This window comes from Cherax quadricarinatus, unplaced genomic scaffold (genome assembly GCF_038502225.1).
Source record: "Cherax quadricarinatus isolate ZL_2023a unplaced genomic scaffold, ASM3850222v1 Contig61, whole genome shotgun sequence".
Taxonomy (NCBI): domain Eukaryota; kingdom Metazoa; phylum Arthropoda; class Malacostraca; order Decapoda; family Parastacidae; genus Cherax; species Cherax quadricarinatus.
In genome coordinates this window covers 144,369-157,535 of record NW_027195087.1, presented here as the reverse complement: position 1 = coordinate 157,535, position 13,167 = coordinate 144,369, and the positions used below count along the sequence as shown (strand labels likewise).

At 41.5% G+C, this 13,167-nt stretch overlaps 2 protein-coding genes across 2 annotated transcripts in view; one reads left to right on the top strand and one right to left on the bottom strand.

Moving 5' to 3' along the window:
• The window catches only part of LOC128701002 (transcription initiation factor IIA subunit 1), a 75,392-nt gene extending 67,512 nt beyond the window's left edge, over nucleotides 1-7,880 (bottom strand). The window contains exon 1 of the mRNA XM_070079967.1: nucleotides 7,753-7,880. Within this exon, the coding sequence (XP_069936068.1) occupies nucleotides 7,753-7,776 (24 nt within the window). The 5' untranslated portion in view covers nucleotides 7,777-7,880. The remainder of the gene's footprint in view (nucleotides 1-7,752) is intronic.
• LOC138851174 (uncharacterized) lies at nucleotides 3,904-5,235 on the top strand (the record flags this gene model as incomplete). The annotated part of the gene is made up of 3 exons (XM_070079971.1): nucleotides 3,904-3,954; nucleotides 4,639-4,716; nucleotides 5,125-5,235. Coding segments are annotated over 3 exons (240 nt in total), but the record flags the coding sequence as incomplete, so codon positions are not given.
• Nucleotides 7,881-13,167: the final 5,287 nt, after the last annotated feature.

Genomic DNA, 13,167 nt, shown 5'->3' with positions numbered 1-13,167 from the left:
ACTATTACCAGCACTGCTAGCACCAGCAATACTAGTACCGGTACTAGTACAAGCAGTACTACTAGTACCAGCACAACTAGTACCAGCACTAGTATTAGTACCAGTACTAATACCAGCACTAATACTAGTACCAGCACTAATACTAATACCAGCACTAATACTAGTACCAGCACGACTGGTACTAGTACCAATACTAGTACAAGCATTAGTGCTAGTACCAGCACTAGTGCTAGTACCAGCAGTGCTAGTACCAGTAATACTAGTACCAGTACTACCAGTACCAACAGTATCAGTACTACTAGTACCAGTACTATCAGTACCATTAGTATCAGTACTACTAGTACTAGTACCAATACTAGCACCAGTACTAGTACCAGTACTACTAGTACTAGTACCAGTACTACTAGTACTAGTACTACCAGTACCAGCACTACCAGTACCAACAGTATCAGTACTACTAGTACCAGTACTATCAGTACCATTAGTATCAGTACTACTAGTACCAATACTAGCACCAGTACTAGTACCAGTACTACTAGTACTAGTACCAGTACTACTAGTACTACCAGTACCAGCACTATCAGTACTACTAGTATTAGTGCCAGTACTAGTACCACCTCTAGTACCACTACTAGTAGCACTAGTACCAGCAGTATTAGTACTACTAATACCAATGCTACCAGTGCCAGCACTATCAGTACTACTAGTATTAGTACCAGTACTAGTTCCAGCGCTACTAGTACCAGTACTACCAATATCAGCAATATCAGTACTAGTACTAGTGCCAGTACTAGTTCTACTAATAGTACCAGTACCAGCACTATCAGTACTACTAGTACTAGTGCCAGCAGTATCAGTACTACTAGTACCAGTACTACCAGTACCAACAGTATCAATACTACTAGTACCAATAGTATCAGTACTAGTACCAATAGTATCAGTACTACTAGTACCAATACTACCAGTACCAGCAGTATCAGTACTACTAGTACCAGTACCAGCAGTATCAATACTAGTACCAGTACCACTACTAGTGCCAGCAGTAACAGTACCAGCATTATCAGTACTACTAGTACCAGTACCACTACTAGTGCCAGCACTAACAGTACCAGCAGTATCAGTACTACTAGTACCAGTACTACCAGTACCAGCAGTATCAGGACTACTAGTACTAGCACCAGTACCAGCACTAGTACTACTACTACCAGTACTAGTAACAGCACTAACAGTACCAGCAGTATTAGTATTAGTAGTACTAGTACTAGCACCAGTACTAGTAACTACTACAAGTACCATCAGTATCAGTACTAGTACCAGTACCAGCAGTATCAGTACTAGTGCTACCAGTGCCAGCAGTATCAGTGCTACTAGTACCAGTACTAATACCAGTACCAGTACTGCCAATACCAGCAGTATCAGTACTCCTAGTACAAGCACTAGTACCAGCAGTATCAGTACTAGTACAAGTACCAGTACTACCAGTACCAGCAGTATCAGTACTCCTAGGACTAGCACCAGTACTAGTACCAGCACTAGTTCCAGTACTACTAGTACCAGTACTACCAGTGGCAGCACTATTACTAGTACTAGTGCCAGTACTAGTACCAGTGCAACCAGTATCACTACTAGCATCAGCACAACCAGTACCAGCAGTATCAGTAGCACTAGTACTACCAGTACCAGCAGCATCAGTACTACTAGTACCAGCACTAGCACCACTACTAACAGTACCAGCAGCATCAGTACTACTAGTACCAGTACAACCAGTACCAGCACTAGTACCACTACTAACAGTACCAGCAGTATCCGTACTAACAGTACCAGCACTAGTGCCAGTACTACCAGTACCAGCACTAACAGTACCAGCAGTATCAGTACCACTAGTACCAGTACTAACAGTACCAGGACTAGCACCAATACTAGTACCATTACTAGTACCAGTACTACCAATACCAGCAGTTTCAGTACTACTTGTACCAATACTAGTACCAGCACTAAGAGTACCAGCAGTACCAGTACTACCACTACCAGCAGAATCAGTACTACTAGTTCTAGCACTAGTAACAGTACTACCAGTACCAGCAGTATCAGTACTACTAGTACCAGTACTAGTACCAGTACTAGTAACAGTACTACCAGTACCAGCAGTATCAGTACTACTAGTACCAGTACTAGTACCAGTACTAGTACCAGTACTAGTAACAGTACTACCAGTACCAGCAGTATCAGTACTAGTACCAGTACTGCCAGTACCAGTAGTTTCAGTACTACTAGCACCAGCACTAGCAGCAGTACCAGTACCAGACACTAGTACCACTACTAGTACTAGCAGTACCAGCAGTATCAGTACCAGCAGTACCAGTACTAATAGTACCAGTACCAACAGTATCAGTACCAGTACTAGTACCGTCATTAGTACCAGCACTAGTACCAGCACTAGTACTAGTACCAGCACTAGTACTAGTAAAAGCACTAGTACCAGCACTAGTACTACTACTAGTACCAGCACTAGTACCAGTACTAGTCACACTGTGACTCTGTAAATGGTCGAAATCGGACCGAAACGTCGTCGTAAGCTTCTCTCTTTCATGTGCGGGTTGTGTACCAGTACTAGTACCAGTACGAGTACCAGCACTAGTGCCAGTACGAGTACCAGCACTAGTACCAGTACGAGTACCAGCACTAGTACCAGCAGCATTACTAGCACTAGTACCAGCAGTATTATTAGTATTAGTACCAGCAGTATTACTAGCACTAGTACCAGCAGTATTACTAGCACTAGTACCAGCACTAGTACTAGTACAAGCACTAGTACCAGCATTATTAGTACTAGTACCAGTACTAGTACCAGCAGTATTACTAGCACTAGTACCAGCAGTATTACTAGCACTAGTACCAGCAGTATTACTAGCACTAGTACCAGCAGTATTACTAGCACTAGTACCAGCAGCATTACTAGCACTAGTACCAGCAGTATTACTAGCACTTGTACCAGCAGTATTACTAGCACTTGTACCAGCAGTATTACTAGCACTAGTACCAGCAGTATTATTAGCACTAGTACCAGCAGTATTATTAGCACTAGTACCAGCAGTATTACTAGCACTAGTACCAGCAGCATTACTAGCACTAGTACCAGCGGTATTACTAGCACTAGTACCAGCAGTATTACTAACGAGTACCAGCAGTATTACTAGCACTAGTACAAGCAGTATTACTAGCACTAGTACTAGCAGTATTACTAGCACTAATACCAGCACTAGTACCAGCAGTATTACTAGCACTAGTACCAGCAGTATTACTAGCACTAGTACCACTAGTACGAGCACTAGTACCAGCAGCATTAGTACTAGCACCAGTACCAGCAGTATTACAAGCACTAGTACCAGCAGTATTACTAGCACTAGTACCACTAGTTCAAGCACTAGTACCAGCAGCATTATTAGTACTAGTACCAGCAGTATTACTAGCACTAGTACCAGCAGTATTACTAGCACTAGTACCAGCAGTATTACTAGCACTAGTACCAGCAGTATTACTATCACTAGTACCAGCACTAGCACCAGCACTAGTACCAGTACTAGCACCAGTACTAGCATCAGCACTAGCACCGGTTCTAGCACCAGTATTAGCACCAGCACTAGCACCAGTACTAGCACCAGCACTAGCACCAGTACTAGCACCAGTATTAGCACCAGCACTTGCACCAGTACTAGCACCAGTACTAGTACCAGTACTAGCACCAGCACCAGTATTAGCACCAGCACTAGCACCAGTACTAGTACCAGCACTAGCACCAGCACTAGCACCAGTAGCACCAGCACTAGCACCAGTACTAGCACCAGTACTAGCACCAGCACTAGCACCAGTACTAGTACCAGTACTAGCACCAGTACTAGCACGAGTACCAGTACTAGCACCAGTACTAGCACCAGTATTAGCACCAGTACTAGCACCAGCACTAGTACCAGTATTAGCACCAGTACTAGCACCAGTAATAGCACCAGCACTAGCACCAGTACTAGTACCAGTATTAGCACCAGTACTAGCACCAGTACTAGCACCAGCACTAGTACCAGTATTAGTACCAGTACTAGCACCAGCACTAGCACCAGCACTAGCACCAGCACTAGCACCAGCACCAGTACTAGCACCAGCACTAGCACCAGCACTAGCACCAGCACCAGCACTAGCACCACCACTAGCACCAGCACTAGCACCAGCACTAGCACTAGCACCAGCACTAGCACCAGCACTAGCACTAGCACCAGCACTAGCACCAGCACTAGCACCAGCACCAGCACTAGCACCAGCACTAGCACCAGCACTAGCACCAGTACTAGCACCAGCACTAGCACCAGCACTAGCACCAGTACTAGCACCAGTACTAGCACTAGCACCAGCACTAGCACCAGTACTAGCACCAGTACTAGCACTAGCACCAGTACTAGCACCAGTACTAGCACCAGTACCAGCACCAGTACTAGCACCAGTACTAGCACCAGTACTAGCACCAGTACCAGCACCAGTACCAGTACTAGCACCAGCACTAGCACCAGCACTAGCACCAGCACCAGTACTAGCACCAGCACTAGCACCAGCACTAGCACCAGTACTAGCACCAGTACTAGCACCAGCACTAGCACCAGCACTAGCACCAGTACTAGCACCAGTACTAGCACCAGTACTAGCACTAGCACCAGCACCAGTACTAGCACTAGCACCAGCACTAGCACCAGCACTAGCACCAGTACTAGCACCAGTACTAGCACCAGTACCAGCACCAGTACCAGCACCAGTACTAGCACCAGCACTAGCACCAGTACTAGCACCAGTACCAGCACCAGTACCAGCACTAGCACCAGCACTAGCACCAGTACTAGCACCAGTACCAGCACCAGTACCAGCACCAGTACTAGCACCAGTACCAGCACCAGTACTAGCACCAGTACTAGCACCAGCACTAGCACCAGTACTAGCACCAGTACCAGCACCAGCACTAGCACCAGCACTAGCACCAGTACTAGCACCAGTACCAGCACCAGTACCAGCACCAGCACTAGCACCAGTACCAGTACCAGCACCAGTACTAGCACCAGTACCAGCACCAGTACTAGCACCAGTACTAGCACCAGTACCAGCACCAGTACTAGCACCAGTACTAGCACCAGCACTAGCACCAGTACTAGCACCAGTACTAGCACCAGTACCAGCACCAGTACCAGCACCAGTACTAGCACCAGCACTAGCACCAGTACTAGCACCAGAACTAGCACCAGTACCAGTACCAGCACCAGTACTAGCACCAGCACTAGCACCAGTACCAGCACCAGTACTAGCACCAGTACCAGCACCAGTACCAGCACCAGCACCAGTACTAGCACCAGTACTAGCACCAGTACCAGCACCAGTACTAGCACCAGTACTAGCACCAGTACCAGCACCAGTACTAGCACCAGCACTAGCATCAGTACTAGCACCAGTACCAGCACCAGTACCAGCACCAGTACTAGCACCAGCACTAGCACCAGTACTAGCACCAGTACTAGCACCAGTACTAGCACCAGCACCAGTACTAGCGCCAGTACTAGTACTAGCACCAGTACCAGTACTAGCACCAGTACCAGTACTAGCACCAGTACCAGTACTGGCACCAGTACTAGCACCAGTACTAGCACCAGTACTAGCACCAGCACTAGCACCAGTACTAGCACCAGCACTAGCACCAGTACTAGCACCAGTACTAGTACTAGCACTAGTACTAGTACTAGCACCAGTACTAGCACCAGCACTAGCACCAGTACTAGCACCAGTACTAGCACCAGCACTAGCACCAGCACTAGCACCAGTACTAGCACTAGCACCAGTACTAGCACCAGCACTAGCACCAGCACTAGCACCAGTACTAGCACTAGCACCAGCACTAGCACCAGCACTAGCACCAGTACCAGCACCAGTACCAGCACCAGTACTAGCACCAGTACTAGCACCAGTACCAGCACCAGTACCAGCACCAGTACTAGCACCAGCACTAGCACCAGTACTAGCACCAGTACTAGCACCAGTACCAGCACCAGTACCAGCACCAGTACTAGCACCAGTACCAGCACCAGTACCAGCACCAGTACTAGCACCAGTACTAGTACTAGCACTAGTACCAGTACTAGCACCAGTACTAGCACTAGTAGTAGCACCAGTACTAGTACCAGTACTAGCACCAGCACTAGCACCAGTACTAGCACCAGCACTAGCACCAGTACTAGCACCAGTACTAGTACTAGCACTTGTACTAGTACTAGCACCAGTACTAGCACCAGCACTAGCTCTAGCTCCAGTACTAGCACCAGTACTAGCACTAGCACCAGCACTAGCACCAGTACTAGCACCAGTACTAGCACCAGCACTAGCACCAGTACTAGCACCAGCACTAGCACCAGTACTAGCACCAGTACTAGCACCAGCACTAGCACCAGCACTAGCACCAGAACTAGCACCAGTACTAGCACTAGCTCTAGCTCCTGGGACCAAAATTCTTGTAACTTTATCAACAAAATTAATAAAACTCTTTTCATAGGATTTTATTAATAAAATAAAAATTAATAAAGTTTTGTCGACTTTATTAAAATAAAATTAAAATTATTATTAAAATTAAAATAAAATTATTAAAATTAAAATAAAATTATAAAAATTAAAATAAAATTATTAAAATTAAAATAAAATTATTAAAATTAAAATAAAATTATTAAAATTAAAATAAAATTATTAAAATTAAAATAAAATTATTAAAATTAAAATAAAATAACTATTAAAATTAATAAATATTGAAAATTATCAACTTTATTATTTAATTTATTTATTAAAATTTTTACAATATTTTTCACAGTTTTATTGATCAATAAAAGTTTAATTTTTTACTGATAATAAAAATAATAAGGAAAGTTTCTGCTAAAATTTTATTGATTTTCTAATTTTTATATTTTAATAAAATTAATGTTTTTATTACAACTTTTATTAAAAATTTTGTTAAATAATTTTATTATAAATTATTGATTTTCATAAATTTTTTTATATAAAAATATAAAAAATATTATTAGTGACAATTTTTATTAATTTTTATTTTAGATATTTTGAGAATATTTTCTTAAAAATAAATTTATTAATTTTATTAAAAATAAATTTATTAATTTTATTAAAAATAAATTTATTAATTTTATTAAAAATAAATTTATTAATTTTATTAAAAATAAATTTATTAATTTTATTAAAAATAAATTTATTAATTTTATTAAAAATAAATTTATTAATTTTATTAAAAATAAATTTATTAATTTTATTAAAAATAAATTTATTAAGTTTATTAAAAATAAATTTATTAATTTTATTAAAAATAAATTTATTAATTTTATTATTAAAAATAAATAAATCAGAAATATTTTTATTAATAATAAAGTTGAAGGATAAAATAAAAAAATAAAAATAATAAAGCGGTAGACCCGTAGGGACGAGATTTATTAGCGGACCCTCTCGCGCTAAACACTCATGGGCCACCACCGTCATAGAGAGAGAGAGAGAGAGACAGAGAGGGAGAGAGAGAAACAGAGACAGAGAAAGAGAGAGAGACAGAGAGAGAGAGACAGAGAGAGAGAGAGAGAGAGAGAGAGAAACACTGAGAGATAAACCTGGCGGGTGTGGTCAGTTGTCATCATAACGTGGACAATTAAGACATAATAATTTAGTGTGGTATATACTCACCACACAAGTGGCACTCTGCGCCATAGTGGTGCCGCTGGCGCCGCCGATCACTTATATATATGTGGCAGGTGTCGGCCGCCTCCCTGACTCCTATATTACTGTGTCATGACGCGCACCTCAACACAAACTTATCTTATTACTCTTATTTAACCTTCCTTATTGGCTTTATTTGGTGTTTTATTGGTGAAAAAATGTGGGGTTTTTAATGGTGGCATCCAAAATTGTCTGGGTTTTTAATTTAAGGAGAATTTAGGGAATTTTGAAGGTTTGTATGATGCGCAGGTAAGTGCAAATTGTTTGTTTTTATCCTTGTTTATTATTGTTTATTTTGCTAAAGTGGGGTTTTATTAGTGGAAAAATATGTCTTCTCTAGTGGTGAATTAAATTAACGTTAATTATTAATATTAAAGGAGTATTTAGAAAATTTTGAAAATTTATATGACACGCAGGAAAGTGCAAAATACTCGCTTTATCTCTATTGAATGTTGTTAACTGTGTTTATTTGGGGTTTTTACTGGAAAAACCTGTTTTATTTATTAGTAAATGAAATTAAGGTTAATTGTTAATATTAAAGGAGATATCAAGGAATTTTGAAAAGACGTATGACACGCACCCAAATAAAAAATACTCTATTTCCACCTATTTAACATTGTTAGCTATGTTAATTTAGTGTCATATTGCTGGAAAAACATGCATTTTTTATTGGTAACCTCAAAAATGAGGCATTTTATGGATTAAAGGAGTATTTAGGGAATTTTGAAAATTGGTATAACAGGCACAAAAGTGCAAAATATTTCTTATATCCTTATTCAATATTATTAATTATATTAATTAATGTTATATTTCTGGAGAAAAATATGTTTTACTTTATGGTAGGTTGAAATATTGTTAATTATCAATATTAAAGTATAATGAAAGGAATTTTGAAACGATTGCTATGAGACGCAACCAAGTGTAAAAAACTACTTGCAAGCTTATTTAGCTTTAATAAATATGTTAAATTATTGTTATTTTGCAAAGAAATACTTTTTTTATATATATGGAAGGTTAATATTATCTTTTTTATATGGTCTGTTATTTGGAATAAAAAGGTAGGAAAATATTTTTGAAAAAAAAAACTGATGTAATGAAACGCGCACTAAGGCAAAATATTTTATATATACTTTTTTAACATTAATAACATTGTTAAATTAATATAGGATTAGTAGAAAAATATGTTTTTATTCATCATAGGTTGAAAGAAAGTTAATTGTTTATATTAGAGAAGAATGAAAGAATTTTTAAAGCAGCGCTATGAAACGCGCACCAGGATAAAATATATCCTTATTTAACACGTATCCTTATTTAACATTAATAATTATGTTAAATTATTGTTAAACTGCTGGAAAAAATATGTTTTTATATTATAATACATCAATAACTGGTCAAATGTTTGGATTAAAGGCCTATGAAAGATTTTGCGAAAACACTTCTCCAGCCTTATTTAGGCCTATCATCCTACCCCATCTGACTTATATCACTCATAACACATCGGGAAATATTATTTTTATATATGGTAGCTCAAAAATTTGGATAATAGGCCTATAAAATTATTTTTGAAAGCGTTCTAAGCCTATTTTGACCAATTATTTGACCGCTACTAGGCCTATAAGAACATATGTTTGTAATTTATCAACTTGTCGGTTATAAGAACATAAGAAGGAACACTGCAGTAGGCCTACTGGCCCATACGAGGCAGGTCAAAGTCTCCAACCTAGTCAGGTCATGAAAGTTAAGACACATGTGCAACATCTGGATATCTTTATTGTAGCAGACGTTTCGCCATCCAGTGGCTTTATCAATACAGATTCTAGGACATAATAGGAAGACAGTAGAACTATATACAAAAGATGAGGTAATGCACAACTAGTCAGGTCAACATTAAAATGGTATAAAATACCGACAGTTAGGCAACTTAATTCCGAAACGTTTCGCCTACACAGTAGGCTTCTTCAGTCGAGTACAGAAAGTAGGCAGGAGCAGTAGAGATGTGAAGACGAGGTCATCAGTCCCTCAGCCTTGAGTCAAGCTTGAGGGACTGATTACCTCATAAGAACATAAGAACGAAGGAACACTGCAGAAGGCCTACTGGCCCATGCGAGGCAGGTCCAAGTCTCCTACCGGCTTAAGCCAATGCACCCAACCTAGTCAGGTCAGGTCACATTGACTTAAGGGAGGAACACGGCAACCGACCTGGTAGCACAAGCTAGTCAGGTCCAACTCACACCCACTCACATCCACTCATGTATTTATCCAACCTATTTTTAAAGCTACACAACGTTCTGGCCTCTATAACGGTACTTGGGAGTTTGTTCCACTCATCCACAACTCTATTACCAAACCAGTACTTTCCTATATCCTTCCTGAATCTGAATTTTTCCAACTTAAAACCATTGCTGCGAGTCCTGTCTTGGCTAGATATTTTCAGCACACTATTTACATCCCCTTTATTTATTTCTGTCTTCCATTTATACACCTCAATCATATCCCCCCTAATTCTACGTCTTTCTAGAGAGTGCAGATTCAGGGCCTCAGTCTATCCTCATAGTGCAGATTCAGGGCCTCAGTCTATCCTCATAGTGCACATTCAGGCCCTCAGTCTATCCTCATAGTGCAGATTCAGGGCCTCAGTCTATCCTCATAGTGCAGATTCAGGGCCTCAGTCTATCCTCATAGTGCAGATTCAGGGCCTCAGTCTATCCTCATAGTGCAGATTCAGGGCCTCAGTCTATCCTCATAGTGCAGATTCAGGGCCTCAGTCTATCCTCATAGTGCAGATTCAGGGCCTCAGTCTATCCTCATAGTGCAGATTCAGGGCCTCAGTCTATCCTCATAGTGCAGATTCAGGGCCTCAGTCTATCCTCATAGTGCAGATTCAGGGCCTCAGTCTATCCTCATAGTGCAGATTCAGGGCCTCAGTCTATCCTCATAGTGCAGATTCAGGGCCTCAGTCTATCCTCATAGTGCAGATTCAGGGCCTCAGTCTATCCTCATAGTGCAGATTCAGGGTCTCAGTCTATCCTCATAGCGCAGATTCAGGGCCTCAGTCTATCCTCATAGTGCAGATTCATAAGAACATAAGAACATAAGAACGAAGGAACACTGCAGAAGGCCTACTGGCCCATGCGAGGCAGGTCCAAGTCTCCTACCGGCTTAAGCCAATGCACCCAACCTAGTCAGGTCAGGTCACATTGACTTAAGGGAGGAACACGGCAACCGACCTGTTAGCACAAGCTATCAGGTCTAACTCACACCCACCCACATCTACTCATGTATTTATCCAACCTATTTTTAAAGCTACACAACGTTCTGGCCTCTATAACGGTACTTGGGAGTTTGTTCCACTCATCCACAACTCTATTACCAAACCAGTACTTTCCTATATCCTTCCTGAATCTGAATTTTTCCAACTTAAAACCATTGCTGCGAGTCCTGTCTAGGCTAGATATTTTCAGCACACTATTTACATCCCCTTTATTTATTTCTGTCTTCCATTTATACACCTCAATCATATCCCCCCTAATTCTACGTCTTTCTAGAGAGTGCAGTTTCAGGGCCCTTAGTCTATCCTCATAGGGAAGGTTTCTGATACATGGCCTCAGTCTATCCTCATAGTGCAGATTCAGGGCCTCAGTCTATCCTCATAGTGCAGATTCAGATCCTCAGTCTATCCTCATAGTGCAGATTCAGGGCCTGAGTCTATCCTCATAGTGCAGATTCAGGGTCCTCAGTCTATCCTCATAGTGCAGATTCAGGGCCTCAGTCTATCCTCATAATGCAGATTCAGGGCCTCAGTCTATCCTCATAGTGCAGATTCAGGGCCTTAGTCTATCCTCATAGTGCAGATTCAGGGCCTCAGTCTATCCTCATAGTGCAGATTCAGGGTCCTCGGTCTATCCTCATAGTGCAGATTCAGGGCCTCAGTCTATCCTCATAGTGCAGACTCAGGGCCTCAGTCTATCCTCATAGTGCAGATTCAGGGCCTCAGTCTATCCTCATAATGCAGATTCAGGGCCTAACCGATTCAGGGTCCTAACCGATATAAGCTGGGAAGATATACTAAGCAACACAGACCCAAACTTATGCCTAGAACAGATTAACTCGGTGGCACTCGATGTATGCACAAGGCTTATTCCTCTAAGAAAAAGGAGGAGTAGATGTAAAATAGAAAGAGACAGGCGCTCCCTTTACAGGCGACGGAAAAGAATAACAGAGCGGCTAAAAGAGGTCAATATATCTGAAATGCGCAGGGAGACACTGGTCAGAGAAATAGCAAGCATAGAACTTAAGCTAAAAGAATCCTTTAGGAGTCAGGAATCGCGGGAAGAACTAAAAGCCATAAATGAAATCGAAAGAAACCCAAAGTATTTCTTCTCCTATGCCAAATCAAAATCGAGAACAACGCCCAGTATTGGGCCCCTACTTAAACAAGATGGGTCCTACACAGATGACAGCAAGGAAATGAGTGAGCTACTCAAGTCCCAATATGACTCAGTTTTTAGCAAGCCGCTAACCAGACTGAGAGTCGAAGATCAAAATGAATTTTTTATGAGAGAGCCACAAAATTTGATTAACACAAGCCTATCCGATGTTATCCTGACGCCAAATGACTTCGAACAGGCGATAAATGACATGCCCATGCACTCTGCCCCAGGGCCAGACTCATGGAACTCTGTGTTCATCAAGAACTGCAAGAAGCCCCTATCACGAGCCTTTTCCATCCTATGGAGAGGGAGCATGGACACGGGGGTCGTCCCTCAGTTACTAAAAACAACAGACATAGCCCCACTCCACAAAGGGGGCAGTAAAGCAACAGCAAAGAACTACAGACCAATAGCACTAACATCCCATATCATAAAAATCTTTGAAAGGGTCCTAAGAAGCAAGATCACCACCCATCTAGAAACCCATCAGTTACACAACCCAGGGCAACATGGGTTTAGAACAGGTCGCTCCTGTCTGTCTCAGCTACTGGATCACTACGACAAGGTCCTAAATGCACTAGAAGACAAAAAGAATGCAGATGTAATATATACAGACTTTGCAAAAGCCTTCGACAAGTGTGACCATGGCGTAATAGCGCACAAAATGCGCGCTAAAGGAATAACAGGAAAAGTCGGTCGATGGATCTATAATTTCCTCACTAACAGAACACAGAGAGTAGTCGTCAACAGAGTAAAGTCCGAGGCAGCTACGGTGAAAAGCTCTGTTCCACAAGGCACAGTACTAGCTCCCATCTTGTTCCTCATCCTCATATCCGACATAGACAAGGATGTCAGCCACAGCACCGTGTCTTCCTTTGCAGATGACACCCGAATCTGCATGACAGTGTCTTCCATTGCAGACACTGCAAGGCTCCAGGTGGACATCAACCAA